Source organism: Myotis brandtii, unplaced genomic scaffold, assembly GCF_000412655.1.
Source record: "Myotis brandtii unplaced genomic scaffold, ASM41265v1 scaffold157, whole genome shotgun sequence".
Classification (NCBI taxonomy): domain Eukaryota; kingdom Metazoa; phylum Chordata; class Mammalia; order Chiroptera; family Vespertilionidae; genus Myotis; species Myotis brandtii.
In genome coordinates, this window is record NW_005355708.1 from 3,742,275 (window position 1) to 3,768,364 (window position 26,090).

The 26,090-nt window shown below is 57.7% G+C and overlaps 3 protein-coding genes across 3 annotated transcripts in view; all 3 read left to right on the top strand.

Moving 5' to 3' along the window:
- The first annotated feature begins 3,329 nt into the window (after window positions 1–3,329).
- On the top strand, window positions 3,330–7,383 carry LOC102251087 (keratin, type I cytoskeletal 13). Its single transcript, XM_005861824.2, has 8 exons — window positions 3,330–3,871; window positions 4,820–4,902; window positions 5,070–5,226; window positions 5,407–5,568; window positions 5,657–5,782; window positions 5,872–6,092; window positions 6,708–6,733; window positions 7,050–7,383. The coding sequence occupies exons 1-8, from the start codon at window positions 3,401–3,403 to the stop codon at window positions 7,106–7,108; spliced, it is 1,305 nt and encodes a 434-aa protein (XP_005861886.2). The 5' UTR covers window positions 3,330–3,400; the 3' UTR covers window positions 7,109–7,383.
- Window positions 7,384–14,841: 7,458 nt separating this feature from the next.
- Window positions 14,842–19,167, top strand: KRT36 (keratin 36, type I). Its single transcript, XM_014536108.1, has 7 exons — window positions 14,842–15,534; window positions 16,228–16,310; window positions 16,555–16,711; window positions 17,247–17,408; window positions 17,509–17,634; window positions 18,424–18,644; window positions 19,002–19,167. The coding sequence occupies exons 1-7, from the start codon at window positions 15,094–15,096 to the stop codon at window positions 19,099–19,101; spliced, it is 1,290 nt and encodes a 429-aa protein (XP_014391594.1). The 5' UTR covers window positions 14,842–15,093; the 3' UTR covers window positions 19,102–19,167.
- A 5,159-nt stretch (window positions 19,168–24,326) lies between these two features.
- LOC102251676 (keratin, type I cuticular Ha5) overlaps window positions 24,327–26,090 on the top strand; it is a 4,759-nt gene continuing 2,995 nt past the window's right edge. The window contains exons 1-3 of the mRNA XM_005861826.2: window positions 24,327–24,797; window positions 25,664–25,746; window positions 25,937–26,089. Of these exons, the coding sequence (XP_005861888.1) occupies window positions 24,327–24,797; window positions 25,664–25,746; window positions 25,937–26,089 (707 nt within the window). The remainder of the gene's footprint in view (window positions 24,798–25,663; window positions 25,747–25,936; window position 26,090) is intronic.

Below are 26,090 nucleotides of genomic sequence, written 5' to 3' on the forward strand. Positions count from 1 at the left end.
AGGCTCAATCCCCGGGGGGGAGAGGGGGGAGGTGTGTAGGAAGCAGCCAATCGATGATGTTTCTCTCTCATCCATGTTTCTGTCCATCTCTTTCCCTTCCTCTCTCTCTAAAAATCAATTAAAATATTAAAATAAAATAAAAAGCTATACAATAAAAAAAAGAAGCTGGCAACTTTCCCATGAGATTTAGAGCTGGGGTGACCCCACTGGATATCACGCCTGCTTTCCACCCTTCTCACCCCAAACCAGCAGACAGCGTTGTGAGTGTCCTCGCAAGCCCCGAGCTTTGGCGCTCACACCAGAGACAGTCGTTAGACGGCTGACCCATCAGGCATCAGCTGCACCGGCTGTGCCACTGTGGGAAGCAGGACCGCCTGCCAGCTGGGCCTGGGGGATGGGGTCCTGAGCACGGAGAGGTCAACAGAGGATACCCCTGTTTGGATAGGATGGCACTAACACTGGCCTGAAAGGGGCTTACCAGGCAGTAGCTAAGGGCACAGACCCTGCAACCAGAGGTTTAAGTCTTGGCTCTGACACAATTGAGTTTGGGTAATTGAGTTTGGGCAATGCATTAACCTCCATGGGCCTCAGGTTCCTCATCTGAAAAAAGGGTATGATAAAAATAGTCAAGTTGCCTTTTTTTGGGTCTGTGTTACATTTATTTATTTATTTTAATTTAAATTCTTTATTACCTAAAGTATTACATGTCTCCTTCCTCCCCGCCCGCCCATTGACCTCTCCCTGGACGCCCCCACACCCTATAGTCAAGTTGTTTTGAAGTCATGCATGTAGAGTGGTTAACACAGCATTCAAGAAATGTTAACTAGTGTTGTTTTATTATCTTTAAACACATACAGAATGGAACACCTGGAGATCATTCATTAGCAAGCCTCTTCGACAACATCGGGTGGGGTCGAGAGAGCCAGGGTCCAAGTTTAAATCTTGACTTCATGGTGACCTTGGCCAAGTGGCTTGGTCTCCCTGGACCTCAGTGGCCTCATCGATAAAACAGGGCCAATAAGCACCCTCTCTGGTTGTTGGACGGACTCAGCGGGTTAAGGGCAGCCTCCTGGGCAGGGGGTGCTCATGTACCAGCTTTCTCTCTCCTTCCCAGGAAGCGTCCTGGGGAGGGGACTGACTGTGGTGTGATTTCACCAGAACGCAAAGCAGAAAGCTCCAGACCAGCGAGCAGTGCCTCGGCCCGCACTCGGTCCTGTGCTATTAGCACCGGGACCTCCGCCCAGCTTCCCCGGGGAGGCCCAGCTTCCCTGTGGGTCAGAGGCCAGCATTCCTGTGTCAAGGCCTGAAAGTCCCTTCTGGGGAGAGAAGGGGCGGGGAGGGCTGTGCCCTGGCCCGGGAGGGGGGCATGTGTGCGCTGCTGGGCTTTGCGGGATCTGAGGTATTGTTCCTCTGAGAGGCGTTGGCCAGAACCTGCTCAGCAGCCCCGGGGAGATCATCACTCCGGGCCTGGCAGGTTCCATTAATCACCTTTTTGTCAGTTCTGATCCTCTCCTGAGAGAGCCAGAGCTCCTGGTTTGGGCTGAATCAAACCCTTTCAGAGGGAGAGCTGAGCCATCAGTTTGGGGCAGAAGGGCCGGGCCAGGTCAGGGGTCGGCGCATCTCGGGGTTCACAGGGCTTTGAGCACCCGCAGCACTCCCTGGCTCTCTCCCTGGTGCTGACACCCGCTGGGTAAAGCACAGGCCGCTTCCCTACCTGCAGCAAACAAAGGCGAGAAAGCCCTGACTCAGAGCCCTCTTTCCTGGTCTTGCTGAATCAGCCCGATCACCTCACACCGGGGCCACCCTACCCCGGCCCTAGCCTGGTCCCACGCAGACCCTCTGGCTGGTGCGGCCAGAAGGCTGCTGCCGAGAGGTTGTTCACAGCAACCCTGGCCCCTTGGTGAGTGGGGCTGGGAGCCCGAGTCCCGGGCCCTCCATTCTCAAACCTGGAACCTTCTTCTGTCCCAGGCTCTGGGTGGTCACCTCAAGGCCCTTTCCTTCCAGCCTGGGTGGTGAGGGCCCCTTTGACAGGGTTATTAAGCGCAGCTGAGTTTCAGCCACTTGTCAGAGAGACCCTGACCCCCGGTCCTGGGCCACATCCTCCCATGTGGCCTCTTGGTCAGGCCCTCACCATCTGAGGCAGGTGTCACATGGTTGGGGGGCTGGACACGGCCCCACTCAGGTACCGCAAGGCCTTCTGTCCGGGCTTGGCGGTGCAGCCAGGGCAGCTGGTATAATGGAGTCATGACACACACAGGCCGGGCTGATCCAGGGCTTCTGAACCCTGGGTCAGCTGAGCAATGATTCTCTCTTATGCTTGATGTTTCTCTCTCTCTCTCTCTCTCTCTCTCTCCCTCTCTCCCTTCCTCTCTGAAATCAATAAAAATACATTAAAATGCATTAAGCTGGACACATGATTTGTACATTTTATTTAATGATAATTATACCTAAGAAATGAGCCTTAGATCCGACAGAACCAGACGTGGGTCTCAGTCCTGACTCTGCCCTTCAGGCTGTTTCCTCGTGTGTGAAATGGAGACAATAGCAGGACCCACCTCATCCGCTGCTGCAAGGCTTGCACTTCCAGGCCACCAGTATAAAGTTCTTAGCCCGGTGCCTGCATGTGCTGAGGGATCTGAGAGTATGACCTATGGTAACGTACAGGGTCGCTTCCTCTTCCTGTGCCTCAGTTTCCCCAGCTGTGCTGGATGGTCCCTAAGGTTCCGTGCCACCGTAACTTTATCTGAGGGTCTTGGAGTCATCTTCTTCTCAGCCGGAACACTTTCAAGGTAGTTGACCCGCCAGGACCAAGCAAAGTTTGCCCTCAGCGTTGCTGGGGGCGCGGGGGCAGGTGAAATGCTAAGAAAGAGGCAGAGCTTTCTGGTCAGAGGTTTTAGAAATAGAAAGAAGGGAGGCCAAGGGCTGCGGTGACCTCGCAAAGCACCTGGTCACTCTGCAGCCACCTCTCCCTTCACAGAGGCACCTAAGCAGCCTTTGCAGCTCGGTCCCCATTCCAATACTGGGTGGGGCCCAGGCCTCTGGGAGTGAGTTCCTCCAGCGGAGAGGTGAAACAGAATTCAGCTGTCAAAGGGCAGTCCTAAGCAGAACACCGTTCCCTCTGAATCATCCCTTTTGTCAAGGGTTTAACAAAAAAAAAAGCCAGCACCCCCCTCCCCCCCGAGGCACAACCCACCCTGGAAAGTGGAGGCACCTGAGCTTGTGGGAAACAGAGACGCCCAGCTGGCACCAATCAGAGGGTGGGGATGGGAGGAGAGGAGATGGGGCCATTGTCCAACCTCTGCGGAGGGTGTATAAAAGGCATCCACTGGGGGAAGAGCCACATCCTCTGCCCAGGCCAAGTCAAGCTCCTGCCCGCACCTGCTCTCCATCTTCTCTCATCATGAGCCTTCGCCTGCAGAACTCCTCCGCCAGCTATGGAGGCGCGTGCCAGCTGGGGGGAGGCCGCGGCATGTCCAGCGGCTGTTCCAGCCGATTTGTCTCTGGGGGATCCGCTGGGGGCTATGGCGGTGGCATGAGCTGTGGCTTCGGTGGAGGGGCTGGTAGTGGTTTCGGAGGTGGCTTCGGTGGTGGCTTTGGAGGTGGCTTTGGAGGCGGCTGTGGTGGGGGTTTTGGCGGTGGCTTTGGTGACTTTGGTGGTGGCGATGGCGGCCTCCTCTCCGGCAATGAGAAGATCACCATGCAGAACCTCAACGACCGCCTGGCCTCCTACCTGGACAAGGTGCGTGCCCTGGAAGAGGCCAACGCCGACCTGGAGGTCAAGATCCGAGACTGGCACCTGAAGCAGAGCCCGGCCAGCCCGGAGCGCGACTACAGCCACTACTACAAGACCATCGAGGAGCTGCGGGAAAAGGTGAGCCCTTGAATGTTGAGGAGGGTCCCTGTGTGCAGGGCAGAGCTGAAAAGGCCAGGACACGCAGTACCCCGGGGGGATCAGAAGATGCAGGGTGGATGGAATTCTCACCCTTCCTGCCAGGGAAAATTCTAGTCTTTTACTACCAAGGGTCTCCACTCCTGATGGGCTTTCTCATGCCATAACGCCCCAAATGCGCTCTCTCCCATTCTCCATTTTATTGTTGTTCATACTCGTGTCAACGTTTTTATTGCTTTCCAAACAGTTATGTTATTAGTGACTCACCCTCTAGAGTCCTAACCCCCTGAGTTATTTGGACACCATGACAGTTTTAAAAGCCACGAAGAATGACTAAAGTCAACAGAGAAACGGATACAAGTTCACTCGCTGGGCTGGAAATACTAGTTCACTTTGTAGGGCCCCCTTTCAAGTGTTATTCTCAACTGGCTGCGGCCGGGTGGGGGAGATGGAGGCAGAGGCTTAGGCAGTGCTAAGTCGAGCTTCCCTCCAAGCCTATCCATCATGGGTGATGCCAGCTTGTCGGAACAGACACCCACCTGCCCCTGCCCGGGCTGAGTCCCAGCTCTGTGGGGTGGATTTTCAGTGCTTCAGGATAGAAAAGTGTAGCCAAGGAGTCCAAATAGATGCATATATTTGTTTGGTTTTCCCTCTGCTCAGCCGGCAGACCAGCTCTGGCGCAGTAAGGAACTGTGTGCAGCCAGGTGGACTGCCTCCTGGCCTAAGGGAGTGGCCCTCAGGACAGTGGGCTAGAGAGGCTGCTAGTCTGAGGCCTTGGAGACCTGGCTGTCCAAAGATGTTCTCTTCTCAAAAGGGATCCGGCCGGCCCCTCATTTTACAGAGAAGCAAGCCAGGTCCAGCTCCCATGCTCTCTCAGCTCTCCTCCCCCAGCTCCTGGGACCTCCCCTGGTTACCTTCTGTGTTTTGCAGATCCTGGCGGCCACCATCGACAACAACCGGGTCATCCTGGAGATTGACAACTCCCGGCTGGCTGCCGACGACTTCAGGCTCAAGTGAGTTTGTTGTTCCCATTCACCGTTCCTGGCAGTCTCTTGTTTTAGACAAACGCTCATGACATTGGAGCTTCCCAGGAGCGAATGTCTTGGAGAAGTAGCAGAGTCCAGGGGGAGTGTCGAATGCCATCAATGTGTTATTTTTTCAATTAAAAAAAATCCTTCAGGTATGAGAACGAGCTGACCCTGCGCCAGAGCGTGGAGGCCGACATCAACGGCCTGCGCCGGGTGCTGGACGAGCTGACCCTGGCCAAGACCGACCTGGAGATGCAGATCGAAAGCCTGAATGAGGAGCTGGCCTACATGAAGAAGAACCACGAGGAGGTGAGAGGCGGCATGGGCCTGCCATGGTGCACCACCTCCCGTGAGAAAGGGGAGCCCAATGCTGTGGCCAGACTCTGCGCTCCACTGTGGAAGGGCTTTCCAGAACATTCCAGTAGCATCCAGAACTAAGGAGAGGAAAGAGGAGGAGCCTCATAACCTCTCCCTTTCCCATCCCCACAGGAGATGAAGGAGTTCAGCAACCAGGTGGTAGGCCAGGTCAACGTGGAGATGGATGCCACCCCGGGCATTGACCTGACCCGCGTGCTGGCGGAGATGAGGGAGCAGTACGAGGCCATGGCCGAGAAGAACCGCCGAGACGCCGAGGAATGGTTCCACAGCAAGGTGCCCGGCCCTCTTCCCCTGAGGGGCCAGGGGGTGCCAAGCCTGCCATCCGGGCTTCTCCATCACCTTCCCCCTGTTTGCGTTTCAGAGCGCGGAGCTGAACAAGGAGGTGTCTTCCAACACAGAGATGATTCAGACCAGCAAGACGGAGATCACGGAGCTCAGGCGGACGCTCCAGAGCCTGGAGATCGAGCTGCAGTCCCAGCTCAGCATGGTACACCTGCGGCCCCCTGCCCAGCGGCCACCGCCTCCGGGCCTCCCCTGGGTCGGGCTCCCCTCACCACCTCTCTCCTGCCTCACCAGAAAGCCGGGCTGGAGAGCACGGTGGCCGAGACGGAGTGCCGCTACGCCACGCAGCTGGTTCAGATCCAGGACCTGATCAGCAGCATGGAGGCCCAGCTGAGCGAGGTGCGTGCTGACACCGAGCGGCAGAACCTGGAGTACAGGCAGCTCATGGACATCAAGACGCGGCTGGAGCAGGAGATCGCCACCTACCGCAGCCTGCTCGAGGGCCAGGATGCCAAGTAGGTCCCCGCCAGCCTCTCTCTTGGGGCTGCGAGAGCAGGCAGCGTCTTAGGGATCAGGCCCTCGTGTCCAGGCAGGAGGGGGCCTGACGGAGCTTAAACAGCCTGGAGGGAGACCCAGGACCAGAGCTCCCCTGTCCTCTGGAATCAGGCTGCAGCGTCCATGCCTCTGCCATTCTCATTCAGGCCTCTGAATGGGGCCAGCAGGACTAGGGACCGTGGAGGGAACACCTCCCATTGGAAAAACACGAGCTTGGATTCAGGTCAGCCCAGCAAAGCTCTTACAATGGCGATGTAACAGCCTTTGGACCATTTGCAGAGCCCAGGCCAACCTGTGGGCTCAGGGCGGGGTGGGGGTGGGACTGAGTGAACCAGAGGGAGGACAAAACTTCTGGCAAATGCCCTGCACTTGGGGGCCAACGGTACCTTCTCCTGAGGCCTCAGACAGACAGACAGACAGACCGGACAGGCATCTGCTGCTGCTGCTGGGCTGAGGGCACAGTTAGGTGAAAAGGCCCCACTCAGGGCTCCAAACGATGGTCTGAGTCGTTGTGAGGAGGGTAGGTGCTGACCCCAGTGGCCTTTCTGCTCACGGCTGCCTCTCCTCTCTTCCAGGATGACTGGCTTCCCCTCCTCCGGAGGTAAGGACATGCTGGGGGCGGCTCCTGCTCCCCGCCCTGGAGGGCCGCGGGGGGCAGCGCTGAACTTCCCCATGGGAAGGGGTGGGGCGGCGGGGAACGTGGGCATTTGCTCACCTGTTTTCCTTTCATCACAGATGGCTCTGTCCCCTAGAGCCACTGGCTGTCTGGAAGAAAGCTGGCTCTGGGGACAACCATAGAGTCCCCGTTAACTAACCCCTCACTGACCAATGCGGGGGCTGGGGGCCCTCCTGGGGCCCTGCCCTGGCCCGAGGTGAGTTTCTCCAGCCTGAGCATCTCTCGCCTCCTTCTTTCCCAGGAACCACCAGCTCCGGCACTGCTCGCCGCCCTTCTGAGGTCACCACCCGCCGGCCTTAAATCTGCCCGGCATCCCCTCCCTCTGTCTTCAGCATCCAGAGGGGGAGAGAGCTGAAGGGGCCTGCAGGAGAGAGGGAGGGACCTCGGGAAGCTCGGTCACCCTGCTCCCAGGCCCGGGCCCCCCTCTCCCTGGGTGGGCGCTCCTTGCTCTTCCCTCTGGGTCGGCTTCCTTTTCCTCCTGATCTGGCTGCTCTGATTTCTCCGCTTCTCTGCTCAAAAAAACAACAACAAAAAAACAAGAATTCAATAAAGTTTCTTTCCTTTTTGCAAACGTATTTTTGATTCTGGCCTGGTTTTTGTCAGTGGCACCTGATTTGGGGCTATGGGTGAGCAGGTCACCCCAACAAGCTCAGCCCAGGGAGCTCCCAGTGGGCATGCCAACAGCACCGGTGCAATAGGACAAACAGGGGCGGGGGGGGGAGCACACTGCAAACACAGACATGGGGCAAACCAGAGGCATGTGGGGGCATGCGAGTCAGCTCAACACCCTATAGGGTGTCCAGTAATAAGGCAGCAGCGGGGTCCTGTTGAGTCCGTTAGTGGGGAGATGTGGATGAGAGGTGTGGAGGGTGCTGGGCAGGCTGCGAGCGGCCAGTGCAGGACTGCTTTGGGGAGAAGGAGGCCCAGGACAATACCCCAGCCCCGGCCTGCTGCCTCCCTGCTCCCTGCAGACATGATGGGCATCCCGACCTGCAGTACCCCCTCAGCCTGCCCCAAGGTCCTGTCGTTCCCAACCTCTCAGTGAAGCAGCCACAGGCCTCCATGAGTGACCCGTGTGCTCTGCCTTTCTTCCCTGCTTCCCCTCTGCACCCTGCCCCCACCCTCACCGCCTCTCTGGATGTCCCAGCTCGGACTTGCAGCCTCCTCTTGCTCAACCCGCTCCTTACACAGGGACTGGTCTCCTGGACCCCGGCTTGGGCGCGCTTCTCTTTGTCCTCTTGTCTGTGATTGTTTGCGAGTGAGAACACTCATGTTGTATGTTCATGCAAGAGATTCCAGACTAGAGGGGACAATAACAGGGGAAAGGGATAATGTGCCCAGCACTCACTCTGTACAGGGCTCCTTTCATTCTTTATTTCATCTCTACAATAATCCATGAGTTGGCACCGCTGTGCCCATTGTACAGATGTGAAGGCTGAGGCTCAGACTGGTTAAGTGGCCTGCCCAGCATAAGAACAGGGGTCCAAGACCGTAGCCGGTCCTTTGTCAGTGCCAAGCATTCAGCTCTGGGAAGCTAGGGGGAGAAACCAGGCTCCCACCTAAGCCCAGTGCTGAGGGGACAAAGACATCAACCACAGAGCATTCTCGTGGCCTCATTCCCGGTGTCTCTGAGCCCCAGAGCGGAGCGCCTCCACAGGGCAGGTGCTGCGCACAGGTGGCTGGTTGCTGTGCTGCCTGTGACTCCTGGCTGCTCTGTCACCCTCCTCAGCAAAAGCCGCCTCCCTCTCCCCAAGGCTCCTCCCAGATGCATGAGGCCAGTGCACCTCTGCACTGCATTCCCCGTGGGGTTGCGTGTCCTGCCTAGGTCCTGCAGGGGGCAGGCTCACTCCAGAAAGCAGGTCAGTGCCTCTGAGGCCATCTGCTGGGACACAGAGTGAGGGACAGGGCTTAGACCTGGTCCTCCCCTGGCCTGGTTCCAACATGGCCTCATGTTGGGCAGCTGAGCACAGGGACAAGCAGGGCATGGCTGAGGACAGAGCAGCAGCCCTGGGACCCCCCTGGGTGCCTGTAATCTCTGTCTTGGGTGACAGCCTTGAGGGTCCACAGAAGACCTAGGGTGTGAGATAAGGGTGTCCAGGTCTTCCTGGCAAGGGGAATTTCAGTCTTCACATCTGTACAATGGGCACAATGGTGCCAACTCAGGGATTGTTGTAAAGGCGAAATGAAATGAAGAATGAAAGGAGCCCTGTGCAGTGCTGGGCACATTATCCCTTTCCCCTCTGTCACTGTCCCCTCTAGTTTGGAATCCCTGGCATGAACATACAACATGAATGTCCGCACTCACACACACCCGAGGAGAGTCTGGGGAAGAGAGGAAAGGGACCTCCCAGGAGGGCTGTGGCCCATGGCACTGCGCCCGCCTCCCTGCTGGGCCTCTGCCCTCCCTGCCTGGGTCCGTGCATCCCCGGGGCTCCTGGCCCCTTGACCCCTGGTGGGCGATGTTCCTGAGCTTTCGGCGCCTGGAGTGGGCAGGCTGTGCGCATTGCTTCCCTTGGAGCAGCTCCTCGGGGAGCTACAGAGTTTGGGAGGAATCAGGTGGGTGGGTGATGGCTGGGTGGGTGCTGCTCTTGCGGGTGGAGGTTTGGGGAGTTGGCCGAGAGCTGGCATTCACTCTTCTGGCCCATTTTTATAGACAGCCGTAATAACCCCATGGCTTCTTTCATCCCAGGATCTCAGACCAGGTTGAAAGTAGGCTCCACAGTGTAAACGGTGGTTAATTACAACCCAGAGCCCACAGTCCGGCTGGCAGACACCCCGTGAGAGCCACTGCACACCAGCCCCTGTAAACGCAGCTGGTGGAGCCCCACCAAACGGGGAAACCTGCGTTGTGGTTCAGCTAAGTGGTACCTGCGTCAAGGGGACGCGGAGACTGCGGTCCCAGCTTCTTTCCCCTGTGGGCCTGGCTGTGGGTCTCCCACAGACCACAGGTTCTCTAAGCACAGCAGGGAGAGCAGTGGCAGCGCGGGGACTGTCCATAAAAGCTGGGTGGGGGGAGTAGGGACGGAGAGGACCTGAGCAGGAGGCCCTGGACTTCCAGCTGGGAGCTGTCAGCCAGCAGAACCGCGCAGGAAGAGCTGGCCTGCGGGCGAGAAGGCAGAGCCTGGCGTGAGAAAACCAGGAGGTATGGCTTAAGACTGGGGTCAGGGCGGCTCTCTAGGCCTCCCCCATGGCAAGAGCAGTTTGGAGCAGAACCCCGAAATCCCAGGCAATTGCCAAAACCATATTCTGGTGTGTGTGGGGGATACCTTTGTATTTTGGGGGAGAGGAGAGTTCCAGGGCAATTCTGACCTGGCAAAGGGGGAGTTTGGAGGCCTAATCAGGGTAAGGCCCAGGCCCCGCGGGGACTCAGGACCTTGCACAGAGCAGCACGTGGGCAGCTGGGTGCCCGGGAGCCCCGCAGACCCTAGGGCCATGGGAGAAACCCCTGCTCAGGGCCCTGGCCAACTCATCAGCAGGCTCAGGGCTCTGTAGAGGGAGTGGAGAAAGGCCTCCTAGGTCACCGAGCGTGTGTCCCCACTGTCCTGAGCTTGGTGAGGCCTGGCGACAGCAGGGGTGGGCAGAGGTTTGGGGCACAGGCTGGGGGAGTGAGAAACGGAGCAGAGAGGGACTTGCCAGATCTTGCCGAGGAAGGTCTGAGTCACCCTGCTCCAGGCAGCTGCCATGGGGCAGATTGTCACTGAGGTGGCCAGGACGGCAGTGAGGACAGCGCCGCACGCCCGAGTCGTGCTCGCTGGGCCTGTGAGGGTAAAAACGCAGCCACTCCAAATAGGGTACATAGAACAGGAAGATGATTTTCCAAAGGAAGTCAGATACACCATCCCCAAGACCAGCCAGTCACGGGACAGGCCACAGGGGAGGAGGAAGGAATAGCTGTGTCGTGTTCGGCCCAGGCGCTAGGCCGGCGATGCTTTCTTACCGAGGACTGCCAGATAAAGTGCAGGCGCCCAGTGACATCGGAATGACAGATGGACACTTTTTAGTATAAGTATGTCCCAAACATCGCCTGCATGCCCATTTGTGAAATCCGGTGACCCTATCCTTGGCCGGTCTGTGAACATCCCCGAGTCTTTCGCCGTCGAAACTGAGTAAGCGAGACCTTTCTCCAGTTCTCTGGACAAATTAAATGGGTGGCTTAAAATGTCTTCATTGAAGATTTTCTCCTCCCATAACGCTCCCTTCACCTTTGTGTACCTGCCACGGCATGCCTGCACTAGACCTGACATCAGCTGGCAGTAGCTTTGGCCCAAGCTGTCGATGTGGTTATTTGGCACAGAATAGAGAGTAACCCTGCTTTCCTGGGAGGGGCCTGAATCGCAGGTGCTTTGTCACTTGAACACATTCTTGGTTAAAAGGAAGAAGCAGTGTGTGTGTGTGTGTGTGTGTGTGTGTAAATGAGATCGGTGTGGGTCTCCCCATTTCTGGGTGACTGCTGGGTAGCGTCTAAAGAGGTTAAGACATGGGCCCTGACCGGATAGCTTGGTTGGTTGGCGCATCCTCCCGATATGCCTAGGTCACGGGTTCTGTCCCGAATCAGGGCACATACAATCAACCAATGAATGCATGAATGAGTAGAACAACCAGTCAACATCTCCCCCCCACCCCCATTAAGAAAAATTAATTAAAAATAAAGGGGTTAAGACACGGGGCCAGCATTCCTTAGATGCCTGTTACGGTGGGAAATTCTGCAGGATCTGTGTGTGTGGATGTCAAAGGTGGAGCAGGCAGCAGGTGACAACCAGGAGGATGAAGCCTAAGGCAGCAGGACACTGAGAGGCAGCCATGGGCTTCCTGAGTGATCTTGGTCCCCTTGGTGCCCAGTGGCAGGGGATGTGGCTGCTCCATGGCCCACGGTCTGCTTCCTCCGATGCCTGTGGGGCACTCTGGTGTGGTGGTGGCTGGCACGCTCTGACCACAGCCCAGAGCAGCAGGGAAAGGGGGACCCTGCTCAGAGAACCTATTTCCTCCGGGGCACACCGTGCCGGGCTGTGCTCGCTGCCATCTGCACTGAAGGGACTGCTCAGGGCTGGGCAGAAGGAGATTCAGGCTTGACTTCTTGGCTATTTGCCCACGGAGACCCCTGGCTTCCGGATGTAAACTCACTTATGGATGGAGACTTCTTTTTACCAAAGAAGGAGCCACAAGCTCCATGGCTGACTTTGAACTTGGTGGCCTTCCCCGATGGGTTTGGGAAAAGCCAGGCTGTTTTCTGTTCCTGCGGCAGCATCTCCTCTCTCCCCTGCCCCTGAAGCTGGGGCCATGTGGGCGGAGAATGCGCCCTCAGCTTTGTAGCCCTAAAACCAGCACTGCACCTGCACGGTGGGGGTGGGGTGGAGATAGGGGTGGGAGTGGTGGCTTTTGGGAGCTTCTAGAGTAAAGGTCAGAGGCCAGACAGAGAGTCGTGGCTGATGGGGTCCCTTTAGCCCTGGACACAGCCCCAGCCACCACCTCTTTGAGCAGCTGTGTTTCCTGGCACAGCTGGGTCAGGCCTCGGAGTCAGTGTCCCCTGAAACCAGGGGGAGCGGTTTGCGTACTGGAAACAGTATTTGGGGCTCAGACGGCAGGGGCTCCAAGAACAGTTTTGATCTCTTAACTCTGTGAAATGAGTTCCTGTTTATCATGCACATGTCAACGAGTTCCCACAATCCTGTGGTTTTGTGATCTCCATTCACCTCTTGGGAAAGCGGAGGCTCAACTGGGTTGAGCAGCTTGGCCTGAGGTCTTGCTGAGCCCAGGACTGGATTTGGATATAAAACCCGATGCATGGGCAGCCCTGGTTTACTAAACAGTGGACAGGCGGGTGTCCTCCAGGGCTGGCTGGCCAGGAGGCGGAGGGTGGGCGGTCCCTGGTGTGGTCCTGGGGGGTGAGCGGCTCTGTGAGTCCGGACTCTCTCCTCCGATACAGGTAGAGCATCTGTTCCACGCGGGCCTCCGCCTTCCCACGATGGTCCCGGCTTCTGGGCGCAGGATCAGGAATTCTTCCCACGAGGCTCCCTCCGCACTTGCCTCTGAGAGGTGGCCTTGAAGTCTGCAACATGGAGAAAGGCAGGGGCCTGAGGGCGGCTGAGAGACCTTCTCTGGCCAGCTGGCCACCTGCTCCGGGAGGGGTGTGTGCCTCTGCTCAGCCCTGGAGACGCCTGCGGGGCGCTGGCCCACCACAGCCCTCCTGCGCGGCTGAGAACGGGGACAGTCAGGGCGGCAGACCCCCCCTTACTCAGTTGCCCCGAGAGAGACCTGGAATCAGCTTCAGGTCTGGATTTCACAAAAAATGAGAGCAGCAGCGTCAGCCAGAGACCCCAACAGAGAAGAACCACACCGGGGGCTTGGGAAGGGCTGCCCGCAGGACGAGCCCCGTGTCACAAATGAGGTAAACTGAGGCACGGATGTATTGAGGACTTGCCTGAGAGGCCCCACAGTGCCCACCAGACTCTGCACCGTCGTCCTAGGAAACAAAGGCGGTGCTTATAGGAGTCTAGACAGAGCCCAGGCCCTGTCCCGATGGTCCAGTGGGTCTCAACTGAGGGCGGTTTTGCCTCCCGAAGGGATATTGGCAAGGTCTAGTGACATGTTTGGTTGTCACAGCTAGGGGAGGGACATGTCCATAGATGCCAGGGATGCTGCTAACATTTCACAATGCACAGGGAGCCCCCCCGACAGAGAACTCTGGAGTCCGAGATGTCAACAGCGCTGAGGTTGAGAAAGCCTGAGACGCCCCATCTTAGGCCCTGTGGGCAGAGCAGGGAAGATAGGCAGCTGGGAGGAACCGTGGCTGAGGCAGCCGGGGCTCTGGAGGCCAGCTGCCCGCTCCCAGTCCCGGAAGGAGCCCCCCAGGTGCAAAATGGGGCACCTCGACAGGATGCCCACTGCACTGGGCGAGGTGCTGTGCACCACAGCCAACCCTCCTGAGTAATGCCAGAGAGAAGCTTATAAAGCGTTTTAAGAGGTTGGTAAATTACAACCCCAGAAGCACATAAATGCGCCCATAAATGCCAGCCTTGCACAGCAGGCCTGCGTGGGAAAGCCCTCGTGGGGAGGCAGGGACCGCATTTACCTTTGCTCCTTAATCCCCGGGCTCTCTCCCTGGCTCGCTTACCTGCCTGGCGACACTTTGCTCCTCATTCCTTCCCTGTCCAGAGAGTCTGCATCGACCATCTCTGTACCCAGTTCAGGGACTGGGGGGGAGGCGGTCAGAGCCGGCCATCTTGGGGCCTTGAGTCTACCCTCCTAGGTTTAGAGACGGAGGCCACAAAGGGAACTACCCTCCAAAGCAGCCCCATTTGCAGGCTCATTCCCATGATCCTTTGCTGGCCACAGCCATCAGCGACCACCAAAGACCGTTCTCTTAGCTTAACCCACATCTCTATGGCACCCGATGGTTTTCAAAACATGTTTACTTCTGACTTTTGATTCAGGCCAGGCTGACGATCGCTCCTGTCAGGATGAAGGCACTGAGGAGGCCAGAGAGGGGGTGACGTGCTCAGATGATCAGCAGAGCCAGGATTTGAACCTGGGTCTCCTGCCCCTAAATTCCAGGTGGTGGCACTTGACCTTGGTTGTGTGGGGGACGAGGGCATGGGAGTTGGGGTCTGAGAGCCTTGGTTTCAGATCGGGCTCCTTCCTCACAGCCCGTTTACCTTGAGCGGCTTTTTATTTATTTGTTTTCTAACCATTCTGAGCCTCAGTTTCCACATTGGCGAAATGGAGACAATACCGGCCACTTCCCAGGCCTGTGGTGAGGTGGAAACGGAATGATTCTAGCCAGGCCCATAATAGATGCTCCATGAATTTTAGTTCTCTTTGCTCCTTTTCCACCATCCCCGTGGCCCAGGCCCAGGTCAGGGGTGAGGAGGCGTGGGGTCGTTGGTGATGGTGACAGACGGACTGACTGGGCTCCTCAGGGGAAGGCACGCAGACAGGGCAGGGACCAAATGCCATCCGCGAGGCCACTCCCGATTTATGGGATCTGGTGCAAAGTCTTTGAAGAGGCAATAAAATTCATATTCTGCTCCGAAGTGACAACAGCCGAGAGTCCTGACTTAGCCAACCAAATTGAACAATTTTATTTTATTTTTTTTTACAAGGCAGGGAATGCTGGATGGGTAGCAAAAAGTCACGTTCTAATGCAATCAGCTTTCTGGACTAGGACTAGGCTTTCCCAAGAGTAACACGCCAACACCCTACAAAAAGGGTATATAACCGCCCCAGAGAGGCCGGGAGAACCCAGAACCCCAGCTTCCTGCTCAGCTCTACCGTCCTCTGCTAGCATCATGGCCACCCAGACCTGCTCCCCGATCTCTTCTGGGTCCATCAAGGTCCTCTGTGGCCCAGCGGGCGGGCTCTCTCGGGTGTCCCCCGTCCGCTCCATGGGCTCGTGCAGGGGTGCTGCGGGCTCGGCCTCCTCCGGCCGGCTGGGCCTCTCGGGCCTGGGGAGCTGCTTGCCCAGCTCCTGCCTATCCTCTGGGTGCTACCCCTCTGGCTTTGCTGGGAGCGGTGTCTGGCTCTGCGAGGGCGCCTTCAATGGCAGCGAGAAGGAGACCATGCAGTTCCTGAACGACCGCCTGGCCAACTACCTGGAGAAGGTGCGGCAGCTGGAGCGGGAGAACGCGGAGCTGGAGAGCCGCATCCGGGAGTGGTGCGAGTGTCAGATCCCGTACATCTGCCCCGACTACCAGTCCTACTTCAAGACCATCGAGGAGCTGCAGCAGAAGGTAACCGGGGCCTGGCCCCTCTCCAGCCCAGCAGCCCCGCCCCTGGAGGGGGTCTGTCTCATACCGAGGGGCTGCGGGTGGGACTGCAGCTCTTAGGGAATCCTCCCATCAAGGCCAGCTTTTCTCTTTGGGGTCTTGGTTTCCTGGGGGGCCCAGATCTCTTCGTTGCTTGTAACCTGTGGCCAGCCATTCCTCCCCTCCCCTCGCTGTCTCAGCGATAGGAAGGGCAACACCATGTACCAAGCCCCTACTGGGCGCAGGAACTGTGCCTGGCACGTTCCTCTCTGTGGCTTATTGGTTCCTCATCTGGGAGACATGGGCTTCCATTGAACAGATGTGGAAGTTGAAGTTGAACAGATGGAGTGCCCGGTCAGCACCTTGCCAAAGATCACACAGCCTGCCAGTGCTGGGTACAGAGCCTGACTCCAGCTCCGCCTGGCCCTCTCCACGCCCCCTGCTGTTTCCCACTGTGCCACCCTGGGGGCTGCCGATGCCAGGACTGACGGCCACTGACATCCCTCCTAGGACTGACGCTCCCTTCATACCTGGGCTCAGGGCTCAGGGCTCAGGGCTCAGGGCTCAGGGCTGGAGATGATGAAGGTGCTGGTGGCACTTAGAGGCCTGGCCTCTGGGAGCCGAGCTACCCACCCTGCTGGGCCTTCTCCAGCTCATGGGGTGCCCCTTGTTCCCCAGATCCTGCTGACCAAGGCCGAGAACACCAGGCTGCTCCTGCAAATTGACAACGCCAAGCTGGCTGCTGACGACTTTCGCACCAAGTGAGTGGGCCTAGTCCTGAGGTTTCTGTGCTGCTCCCCTGCCCTGGGGAGCCGGTGAGGTGGGGGTGAGGCCAGATGAGACTGTAGGAGGAAAATGCAGCATTGGCTCCGGATCCCTGTTGGGTCAGGGAAAGGATCCCTGTGCTGCTGGCCCCAACTCAGCCACTGCAGCCAGACAGCAGGCAGGGGCCCTCCCTGTGCCTGGCTCCTCTGCAGCAGACTTGGCAGGGCTCTGTGTGTGCAGGTACGAGACGGAGCTGGGCCTGCGGCAGCTGGTGGAGTCGGACATGAATGGGCTGCGCAGGATCCTGGACGAGCTGACCCTGTGCAAGGCCGACCTGGAGGCCCAGGTGGAGTCCCTGAAGGAGGAGCTGCTCTGCCTCAAGAAGAACCACGAGGAGGTGAGGCTGGTACCACGAGACCTCCCCATGTTTCCCGCCCAGCGGGGAGTCCCGGGTATAACAATTGTGGCAACCGCCTCCCCAGGAACTCCAACTGGCATTTGTTCATGGCTCACTGTGTGCCAGGAACTTTGCATCTCATTTCATCCTCACCACAATCCCAGGAGGGATATACTATGATAAGCTCCATTCTACAGATGAGAACACTGAGGCACAAAGAGGTTAAGTCACTTGCCTAAGGTCACCCAGATCCCACACTCCTGCTCATCACACTAAAGCTCCATTTGGGCTGTAATGCCTGCTAACAATCCTACTTGCCTGGTACTTGCACCATCTCACCCTACTCTCCCAAGCCCTCTGAGGAGGTCGCTCTAAGTCCATGAGGAGATGGAGGCTCAGAGAGGTTCAGTATCCTGTTTCATGTCACACAGCTGGCCACCGAGGGGGGAAGGTTGGAATGGAGCTCAGCTGAACCCCACCCCCCGCATCCAGCATCCTTTTCATCACCTTATGGCATCTTGTCGGCTCTCTGCAGGAAGTCAACACACTCCGTTGCCAACTCGGGGACCGACTGAATGTGGAGGTGGACGCCGCCCCGCCAGTGGATCTCAACAAGATCCTGGATGACATGAGATGCCAGTATGAGGCCCTGGTGGAGAATAACCGCAGAGACGTGGAGGCCTGGTTCAACACGCAGGTGGGGCTGGGGCAGCCCAGGATCACCAGCTCCTGGGCTGGGGTTACCCTTGACAGTGGCTTCCCTTGGTCTGACCGCGCTGGGCCCTCTCGTTTCCCAGACCGAGGAGCTGAACCAGCAGGTGGTGTCCAGCTCGGAGCAGCTTCAGTGCTGCCAGACGGAGATCATCGAGCTGAGACGCACGGTCAACGCCCTGGAGATCGAGCTGCAGGCCCAGCACAGCATGGTGAGTGGCCCCTGCTGAGTGGCTGTCCGTCCCTTGTGGCAGGCAGGCTCTTAGACGACCAGGGGGCGTGATCACAGTGACACGCAGAGTCCCAGGGCCGTGGGTGTCGGGGTGGGATCCCTCCCGTTGGCAGCTCTCCTCTTTGCCGCTGCAGCGGAACTCCCTGGAATGCACGCTGGAGGAGACCGAGGCCCGCTACAGCTCGCAGCTGGCCCAGATGCAGTGCCTGATCGGCAACGTGGAGGCCCAGCTGGCCGAGATCCGCTGCGACCTGGAGCGGCAGAACCAGGAGTACCAGCTCCTCCTGGACGTCAAGGCCCGGCTGGAGTCGGAGATCGCCACCTACCGCTGCCTGCTGGAGGGAGAGGACTGCAAGTGAGTGGCCAGGGTCCTGGGGAGTCAGGCCTGGGGGGGAGGGGAAGGTGTACCTAGACCCACCCCCAGGGCCTGGCTGGCAGCATCAGCCCTGGGGTGGCTAGTGCACAGATGAAGGGGGAGAGAGAGAGAGAGAGATTCCTTCTGGCCCCCGACTTGGGTCATTCACGGAGCAGCTTCAGTGCTGCCAGACGGAGATCATCGAGCTGAGACGCACGGTCAACGCCCTGGAGATCGAGCTGCAGGCCCAGCACAGCATGGTGAGTGGCCCCTGCTGAGTGGCTGTCCGTCCCTTGTGGCAGGCAGGCTCTTAGACGACCAGGGGGCGTGATCACAGTGACACGCAGAGTCCCAGGGCCGTGGGTGTCGGGGTGGGATCCCTCCCGTTGGCAGCTCTCCTCTTTGCCGCTGCAGCGGAACTCCCTGGAATGCACGCTGGAGGAGACCGAGGCCCGCTACAGCTCGCAGCTGGCCCAGATACAGTGCCTGATCACCAACGTGGAGGCCCAGCTGGCCGAGATCCGCTGCGACCTGGAGCGGCAGAACCAGGAGTACCAGCTCCTCCTGGACGTCAAGGCCCGGCTGGAGTCGGAGATCGCCACCTACCGCTGCCTGCTGGAGGGAGAGGACTGCAAGTGAGTGGCCAGGGTCCTGGGGAGTCAGGCCTGGGGGGGAGGGGAAGGTGTACCTAGACCCACCCCCAGGGCCTGGCTGGCAGCATCAGCCCTGGGGTGGCTAGTGCACAGATGAAGGGGGAGAGAGAGAGAGAGAGATTCCTTCTGGCCCCCGACTTGGGTCATTCATGGGGGGACAAGCCGGTCCAAGCTCTGTTTTGGCTGGGAGTCTCTAGTCTTCATCCCTGCAGCCCTCGCTCTGCACTGAGGCCGCTCGTTGTTGTCACCCACGTGTTTCACTTGATCCCCTAAATCTGTTTAACGTGACGCCCGGTGCCAAGTCCCGATGCCTGACCTGATATGATTTCATCTCCCCAGGCTGCCTCCCCACCCTTGTGCCACGGAATGCAAGCCCGCCGGTAGAGTTCCCTACGTCTCGGGCATGTCCTGTGCCCAGGCTCCCCAGGGCAGCACCTAGATTCGCACCATCGCCGAGGAGATCCGAGACGGGAGAGTCATTTCCTCCAGGAGCACAAGCAGGCCTGCCCGCTGTGCCCAGCCGCCCAGCCCAGAGGGCAGGCCCTGGCCCACAGGAGGGAGGCCACCCCTGTGGCTCCTGGCTCTCAACAACCCCCCTTCCCTAGAGGGGCTCCCCGCTCAGCAGGCTTTTTCTACCAAAATACTTCTTATATTGTGCTTCTCCATTTCACTGCTTTCATGCATGCAAAACTAGGTTTCCCTGGAAATATACCCAATAAAGTGTGTTCTCTTGGCATAGCAAACGCGGCTCTGTCTACTCTGACGTGGTTAGTTCTGGGGGTGTTTGGTCAGGGGTTGCACTGAAGGTGTGGGATTTGGTGTCGGGTCTGTCTTCGCTGGTGCTGGGTGATAGGAAGTGACGGGGTGATTAAGCATATCGAATAACGGGGATACCTCAGGCCCTGGTCCACGAGCCAGACACTGACCCAATCAGGATGGGCGCTGGCCACAACCCCCTGGCTTGTTGGCCCTGCCTGTGGGTACCCACCTGGGGAGACCTCAGAAGAGGCAAAGGCTCCCCGGCCAGTCCTCCTCAGTAGTCCTTCCTGGATCTGGGGGTTCTCTCTCCCTTCCCTTTAGCTTCTCCCTTGCCTGGCGCCCTTTCCCCTGCTCACCCACCCTCAGACCTGGCACAGGGACAGTTTAGGAGAGGGGGTTCCAGGACCAACCAGAGAGAGGCAAATTCCAGGCTGCCAGGCTGGGCCAACCACCCCAGGGAGCGGAGTTGGAGTGACTTGGGGTATGAAGGTGGGGGGTGAACTCATGTCCACAACACTGGCTACAGAGCCGAAGTGAAAGGTGATGGGGACAGTGATGTGTGTGTCTCTGTGTGTGTGTGAGTGTGTGTGTGTGTGTGTGTGTGTGTGTGTGTGTGTGGCGGGGTGCGGGGGGGCGGGGAAGGCGGACTTCACAATGGGGCAGAGCTCAAAGTGCCCCGGATTCTGCTGGTTGAGTCGTGCCCATCTGAGCATCGAGCCTAACCATGCCAGGACCTGCTCCCCTCTGAGCTGAGGAGCATGGCCTGTGAGAAGTCAGAGGCCCTCACGCCTGCTTTGTCTCCTGCTCATTCTTCAGTTAAGAACACGGGCCCAGAGAGAGCAGTGACTTGTCCCAGGCCACACAGTGGTGAGAGGGACAGGCCATGGCTTAGCTATTCAGACTCTAACTCTGGTGCTCTTCCCAGCACACAGGTCAGGTTCTCACCTCTCTCTGTGTGTCTGTTTCTTTCTCTTCTTTTCTGCCTCTGAGCTCTTACTGGAGCCCAAGACCTCCATGGGAAAGACATGGGATGTCACCAGGAATTTGCTGCTCAACCAGAGGTGCAGCAAACACCTCTCAGATCTTAGGGAAGAGGCGCATGGGCAGGTTGGAGCATCCGCACTGAGCCTGGCTCTGTGTTTGGCAGTGAGTGCCCAGTCATGACCTATGACCTCTCTAGTGTTGGCTGGTTCATCTGTGAAATGGGGCTGCAGGAGGCTCAGTGTGTGCAGCCCCCAGGAAGTGGTAGCAATGAGCATTAGTATTAAATGAAGGGCCCCTGAGCTGAGTATGGAGAGTGGAAACCCCTGGCCCCCCAAGGTGGGCCCAGGGACTTTGCTTGGTTACACGGCAGGATGCTGGTGGGGCCTGCACTGTTGGTCAGCAGCACCCTTGGAGCTGGACAGTGAACCCGAAGGCCTTGGCCTCAGAGGACTTGCTCGGCCTTGGTCAGGAGGGTCCTTCCATGTGGTCTCACTCTCCTCCTGCCCTGCGCTCTCTGGGCTTCGAACTCCTGCTCTGGGGCCTGCGGGCTGCACTTCCTGGCTCATGCCTGAGGCTCAGGAGATGAGCGGTGGGCAGGGGGCATGCAGAGCATGCCACCCGTTTGCTGGTACATGGGAACAGCCAGGGATTGGACTGGACCTTCTGTTCCATATACAGCTCAAGCTGCCTGGCTACTGTGTTGGAGCAGACAGACCACACAGGCTTGTGACCTGACAATCACACTGTCAACTCCTCTCACCGTACAGTGTGTTCCCTTTTATGCACTCTCTACAGTTTGCAGAGGGAATTCACAGCCTCATGCCATGCACTCAGACAGCCCTGGGTGTCATGGGCGCTTTATTTAGGTAGCCTTGTCTAGCTCTTTATTAAATTGTTTAGAGTCTGTGATGGTTAAGGAACCTATTCCTGCTCTCACTCTCACATACACCTTCAGCTGAGTTCCAGTTTAAATCACTAAGCAGTGTGCACATCAGAACTCAACTTTTCTACTGTGGACTGGACATGGACACGACAGTGAATTGGCTTACGGTCCTGTCTCCCTTTGGGCAGAATGGCGTTTGGCCCGGAGAACACTTTGTTCTCTGCCAAAGGGGCTGGTTAGTCTGAGCAGGTGACTCTCACATACACCTTCAACTGAGTTCCAGTTTAAATCACTAAGCAGCGTGCACACCAGAACTCAACTTTTCTACTGTGGACTGGACATGGACACGACAGTGAATTGGCTTACGGTCCTGTCTCCCTTTGGGCAGAATGGCGTTTGGCCCGGAGAACACTTTGTTCTCTGCCAAAGGGGCTGGTTAGTCTGAGCAGGTGCTGCTCACCTCCACAGAGATGCCTAATCTTTTATTGCTAAGTCTCGGTCTCCTCATCTGTAAGAGTAAGGATGGTAAGACTGACTTTGGAAGTACTGTATCTTTCTCTCTCAGTTCTCTACCCACTTTTTCTCTCCTTCCTTCTTCATTCCCTCCTTTTCTATGCTCCCTTCCTCTCAAAATCCTTTCTTTGCTTCCTTACTTAGCACAATTCACCATGGGCAAAGCATTCATTCATTCATTCATTCATTCATTCATGTACATTGAGGTGCAAAGCATTCATTCATTCATTCATTCATTCATGTACATTGAGATACCTAGAAGCCCAGCACTGTGCTTGACACTATAGAGGTTTCAAAAAAAGTACCAGGTCACTCCTTGCCCCCAAGAATGTACAGTCTCCCTGAGAAGATAGGGCTGAAACACAAGACAATTTGAGGATATCATCGAATGGAGGGCCAACAGGTCAACCACTAGTCACTGCCATGAGTGTTTGGAGCTGGTAGAGTACAGCAGGGCAGGAGCAGGGGGCAGGCTCCTGAAACATTCCCAGCCTCAGTTTATCCATCTATTAAATGGGGATATTGGCGATGCCAATCTCATGGGGGTGTTGTGAGGAGTGAATGAGAGAATGCCTGGAGAGAGCTCAGCACAGAGCCCGGCAGGTGCTCAGTGCTCAGTGAATGATGGCCGATCCCGCTAGCTTGTTATTACGAGGACTATGTGGGAGAGAGAAACCCCTCCCAGGTAGCACAGGTGTGGAGCCCTGCCTGGGAACCCATGTGCCCCTCAGGCTGTATAAACAGCATGTGTCTTGCTGGCCTCCATGGCTGTAGCTTCTCTGGGCTCCTGGGTGTCTCCAGGAGGCTGCAGCTTAGCAGGGCTGGGGTGGAGCCCTGTACTCACCTGGGTGGGAAGCACAAACACCCAAAGAGGTGCGGCCAGGTTCTCAGCTCAGGTGTGTCCTTGCAGCGGGGCATGGATTTCCAGGGAGGGAGAGGCTGAGGCAGCCAATGGCGGCCTGGGCTGGCGCTAGGTGGGTGCCGGTCACACCAGGCCCCCAGGTGTGGGACGGGCATGGTGACTCATGGAAGCTCTGTATCTGAGGGCCCCAAACACATGCACCTGGCCCGTGGGATGGTGGCCTGTGTGCTCAGAGACCGTCCGCACTCCCTAGTGACAGCTGTGTGGTATTGAGGTGTGACTTCAACAAGACTCCACAAGCGTGGGGATCAGCAATCAGCGGCTGCCCTTACTGAGCATGAACCATGAGCAGGTGCTGTTCTAGAAGCTTCACACGTATGTTATCCTCAGAGCAGCCCTAGGAAGCAGGTACTATCTTCCTCCCAGTTAACAGAGGAGGAAATAGAGAGAGAGGAAACAGTTGGCACGTGGCAGGGCTGGGATTCGAACCCCCAGAGTTCACAGGTAACCACCATGCTGAGCTGCATCTCCTGGGACACCAGAGGCTGTTGGCCTTCCTCTTGTGGAGTCCACCCTATTCTGTCCTTTCCTTTCTCCACAGAGCCCTGCCACAGGATTTTGGAGCTGTGGTGGAGGCTGGTGGTGTGGCGGAGAAGGCCAGGCCAGACTCAGGTTGGCATCTTGGTTCTGCCTGTCACTAGCGGGTGCCACTAGCAAGCTTTCATCGTCCTTGGGTCTTGGTTTCCTCAGAGTTGAGAGGGGAATAACAAACTCGGCTCACAGGGCACCATGAGGATTCGGTGAGACCCCGCACAGGAAAGCACTGCGCCCTGCCGGGAAGGCTGCGGGGCTCTGATGACAGGCCCCTTTGAAGAACTGAAGGAGACTGGGTCTTGCCAGCAGCACGGGGCGGTGGTGGTGAGTCTCAACGTAGCCGCCGGTCCAACGGGGCTCCTTGTTTACGAGGCCGAGAAATGTTCACAGGAAGCTAAAGAGCAGGTTAATGAGGGGTTCTGATAGAAAGTGGTATTAACTTTACGAGGAGAAGACACTTTGTAAAGGCCAACGCCCACGGGGGCCGAGATATAAACCCGGGGCGAGGAGCTGCGCCTGTGCATCGGGGGTGCCCAGCCTTGCAGCTCTGTCACTTGTGTCCCGGTGCGGAGGCCATGGCTTCCAAATGCCTCAAGGCCAGCTTCTCCTCGGGGTCCCTCAAGGGCCTGGGAGGGGCCCACGGGGGCTCGCCCCGCATGTCCACCGTCTACTCGGCTCATAAAAGAAGACAATGCTGGAGAAAGTCAAGACCGACTCCCACACCTCTTAACGAGGAGGCTGAGGCCTGGGCTCTGATGACAGGCCCCTTTGAAGAACTGACGGAGACTGGGTCTTGCCAGCAGCACGGGGCGGTGGTGATGAGTCTCAACGTAGCCGCCAGTCCAATGGGGCTCCGTGTTTACGAGGCCGAGAAATGTTCACAGGAAGCTAAAGAGCAGGTTAATGAGGGGTTCTGATAGAAAGTGGTATTAACTTTACGAGGAGAAGACACTTTGTAAAGGCCAACGCCCACGGGGGCCGAGATATAAACCCGGGGCGAGGAGCTGCGCCTGTGCATCGGGGGTGTCCAGCCTTGCAGCTCTGTCACTTGTGTCCCGGTGCGGAGGCCATGGCTTCCAAATGCCTCAAGGCCAGCTTCTCCTCGGGGTCCCTCAAGGGCCTGGGAGGGGCCCACGGGGGCTCGCCCCGCATGTCCACCGTCTACTCCAGCAGCTCCTGCAAGCTCCCCAGCCTCTCCCGTGGGGCCCGGAGTTTCTCCACCTGCTCGGCTGGGCTGGGCAGGAGCAGCTGCAGGGCCGCCAGCTGCCTCCCTGCTCTCTGCCTCCCGTCTGGAGGCTTTGCCACCAGCTACAGCGTGGGCGGGGGCTGGTTCAGGGAGGGCATCCTGACGGGCAGCGAGAAGGAGACCATGCAGTTCCTGAACGACCGCCTGGCCAGCTACCTGGAGAAGGTGCGGCAGCTGGAGCAGGAGAACGCCAGCTTGGAGAGCCGCATCCGAGAGTGGTGCGAGCAGCAGGTGCCCTACCTGTGCCCTGACTACCAGTCCCACTTCCGGACCATCGAGGAGCTCCAGAAGAAGGTGAGGGGTTTCGGGTGGCGCCCGTAGCTCAGGAGGCTGGTGCCACCAGCACTGGACTGGAAGCCAGAACATCTGTGGTGGTGGCCCAGTTCCCCGGGGGCACCTCAGAGGTCACAGGACCTGTTCACACCGTGGTCTCACTTGCTCCTCCCAGTAATCTTACGAGGGAGGTATCACCAGCCCATTTAACAGATGAGAACACTGAGGCTCAGGCTGGTTAAGTGACTTATTCTAAGTGGTCCCGCTGGCAGTTAGTGGAGCCAGAGCTTGAACATGACTCTATGGACTAATTGGCTGTATGACCTTTGATATCATAGCCCAACTCACCTCTTCCTCCTCCTCCTCCTCCTCCTCCTCCTCCAAGGTAAGGGGATTGAATTTGATGTGTTGGTTCAGGGCAGGTTTCTTATAACTGATTCAGGAAAGGAAAAGCCTGTCAGAAGTTTCCTTCTCGCCCAGCCCACATTCCCTGAACATCAGCTGGCTTCTGAGAAGGGTCATTTATGACCAAGGAATCACAGAGTGTGCTGTTGGTAATAACCTTCCCGGAGAGCCCTGTAGCCTGGGCGATAGAAAGAGAAGAGGAAGCCATCATGCCCGGTCTTCCTGCAGCATTGCCACGCCTCCCCCTCTCTGTTCCAGGCTACAGGTCGCAGATGCACTGCATGGGCAGGGGCCCTAGCGGTTTCCTCCCTAATTCGTGCTGCATGCCCATAAGCCTCATGGAGCCTCAGCTGCCAGGAGTCCAGGGATGGGTGCTGCCCTTTCTCCAACGGCAGCTCATGCCAGCTTTGGGGTGCTCCAGCCAGCAGAATGTCCTTTCTTTTACTGAAGTAACTTTCCCCCCACTTCCCGCCCTCCTCTAGACCCTGTGCACCAAGGCAGAGAACGCCCAGTTGGTGGTGCAGATCGACAATGCCAAGCTGGCCGCAGATGATTTCAGGACCAAGTGAGTGCCCTGCCTGCCCCTTGGTTGGGGGCTGGTAATACTGGACATTGGTGATGCCCAGACTCGGGGTTTTGGCTGCACTAAGTCAGAGGCATTAAGGTGGACACAGCACCAGGCCAGTCTGGGTTGAGATGTGAATTGGATATAAAACAGAAATGCAGCCTCAGGTGTCCTGTTACGTGCCTGCCAGGTATGAGATGGAGGTGTCCATGAGGCAGCTGGTGGAGTCGGACATGAATGGGCTGCGCAGGATCCTGGATGATTTGACCCTGTGCAAGGCCGACCTGGAGGCCCAGGTGGAGTCCCTGAAGGAGGAGCTGCTCTGCCTCAAGAAGAACCATGAG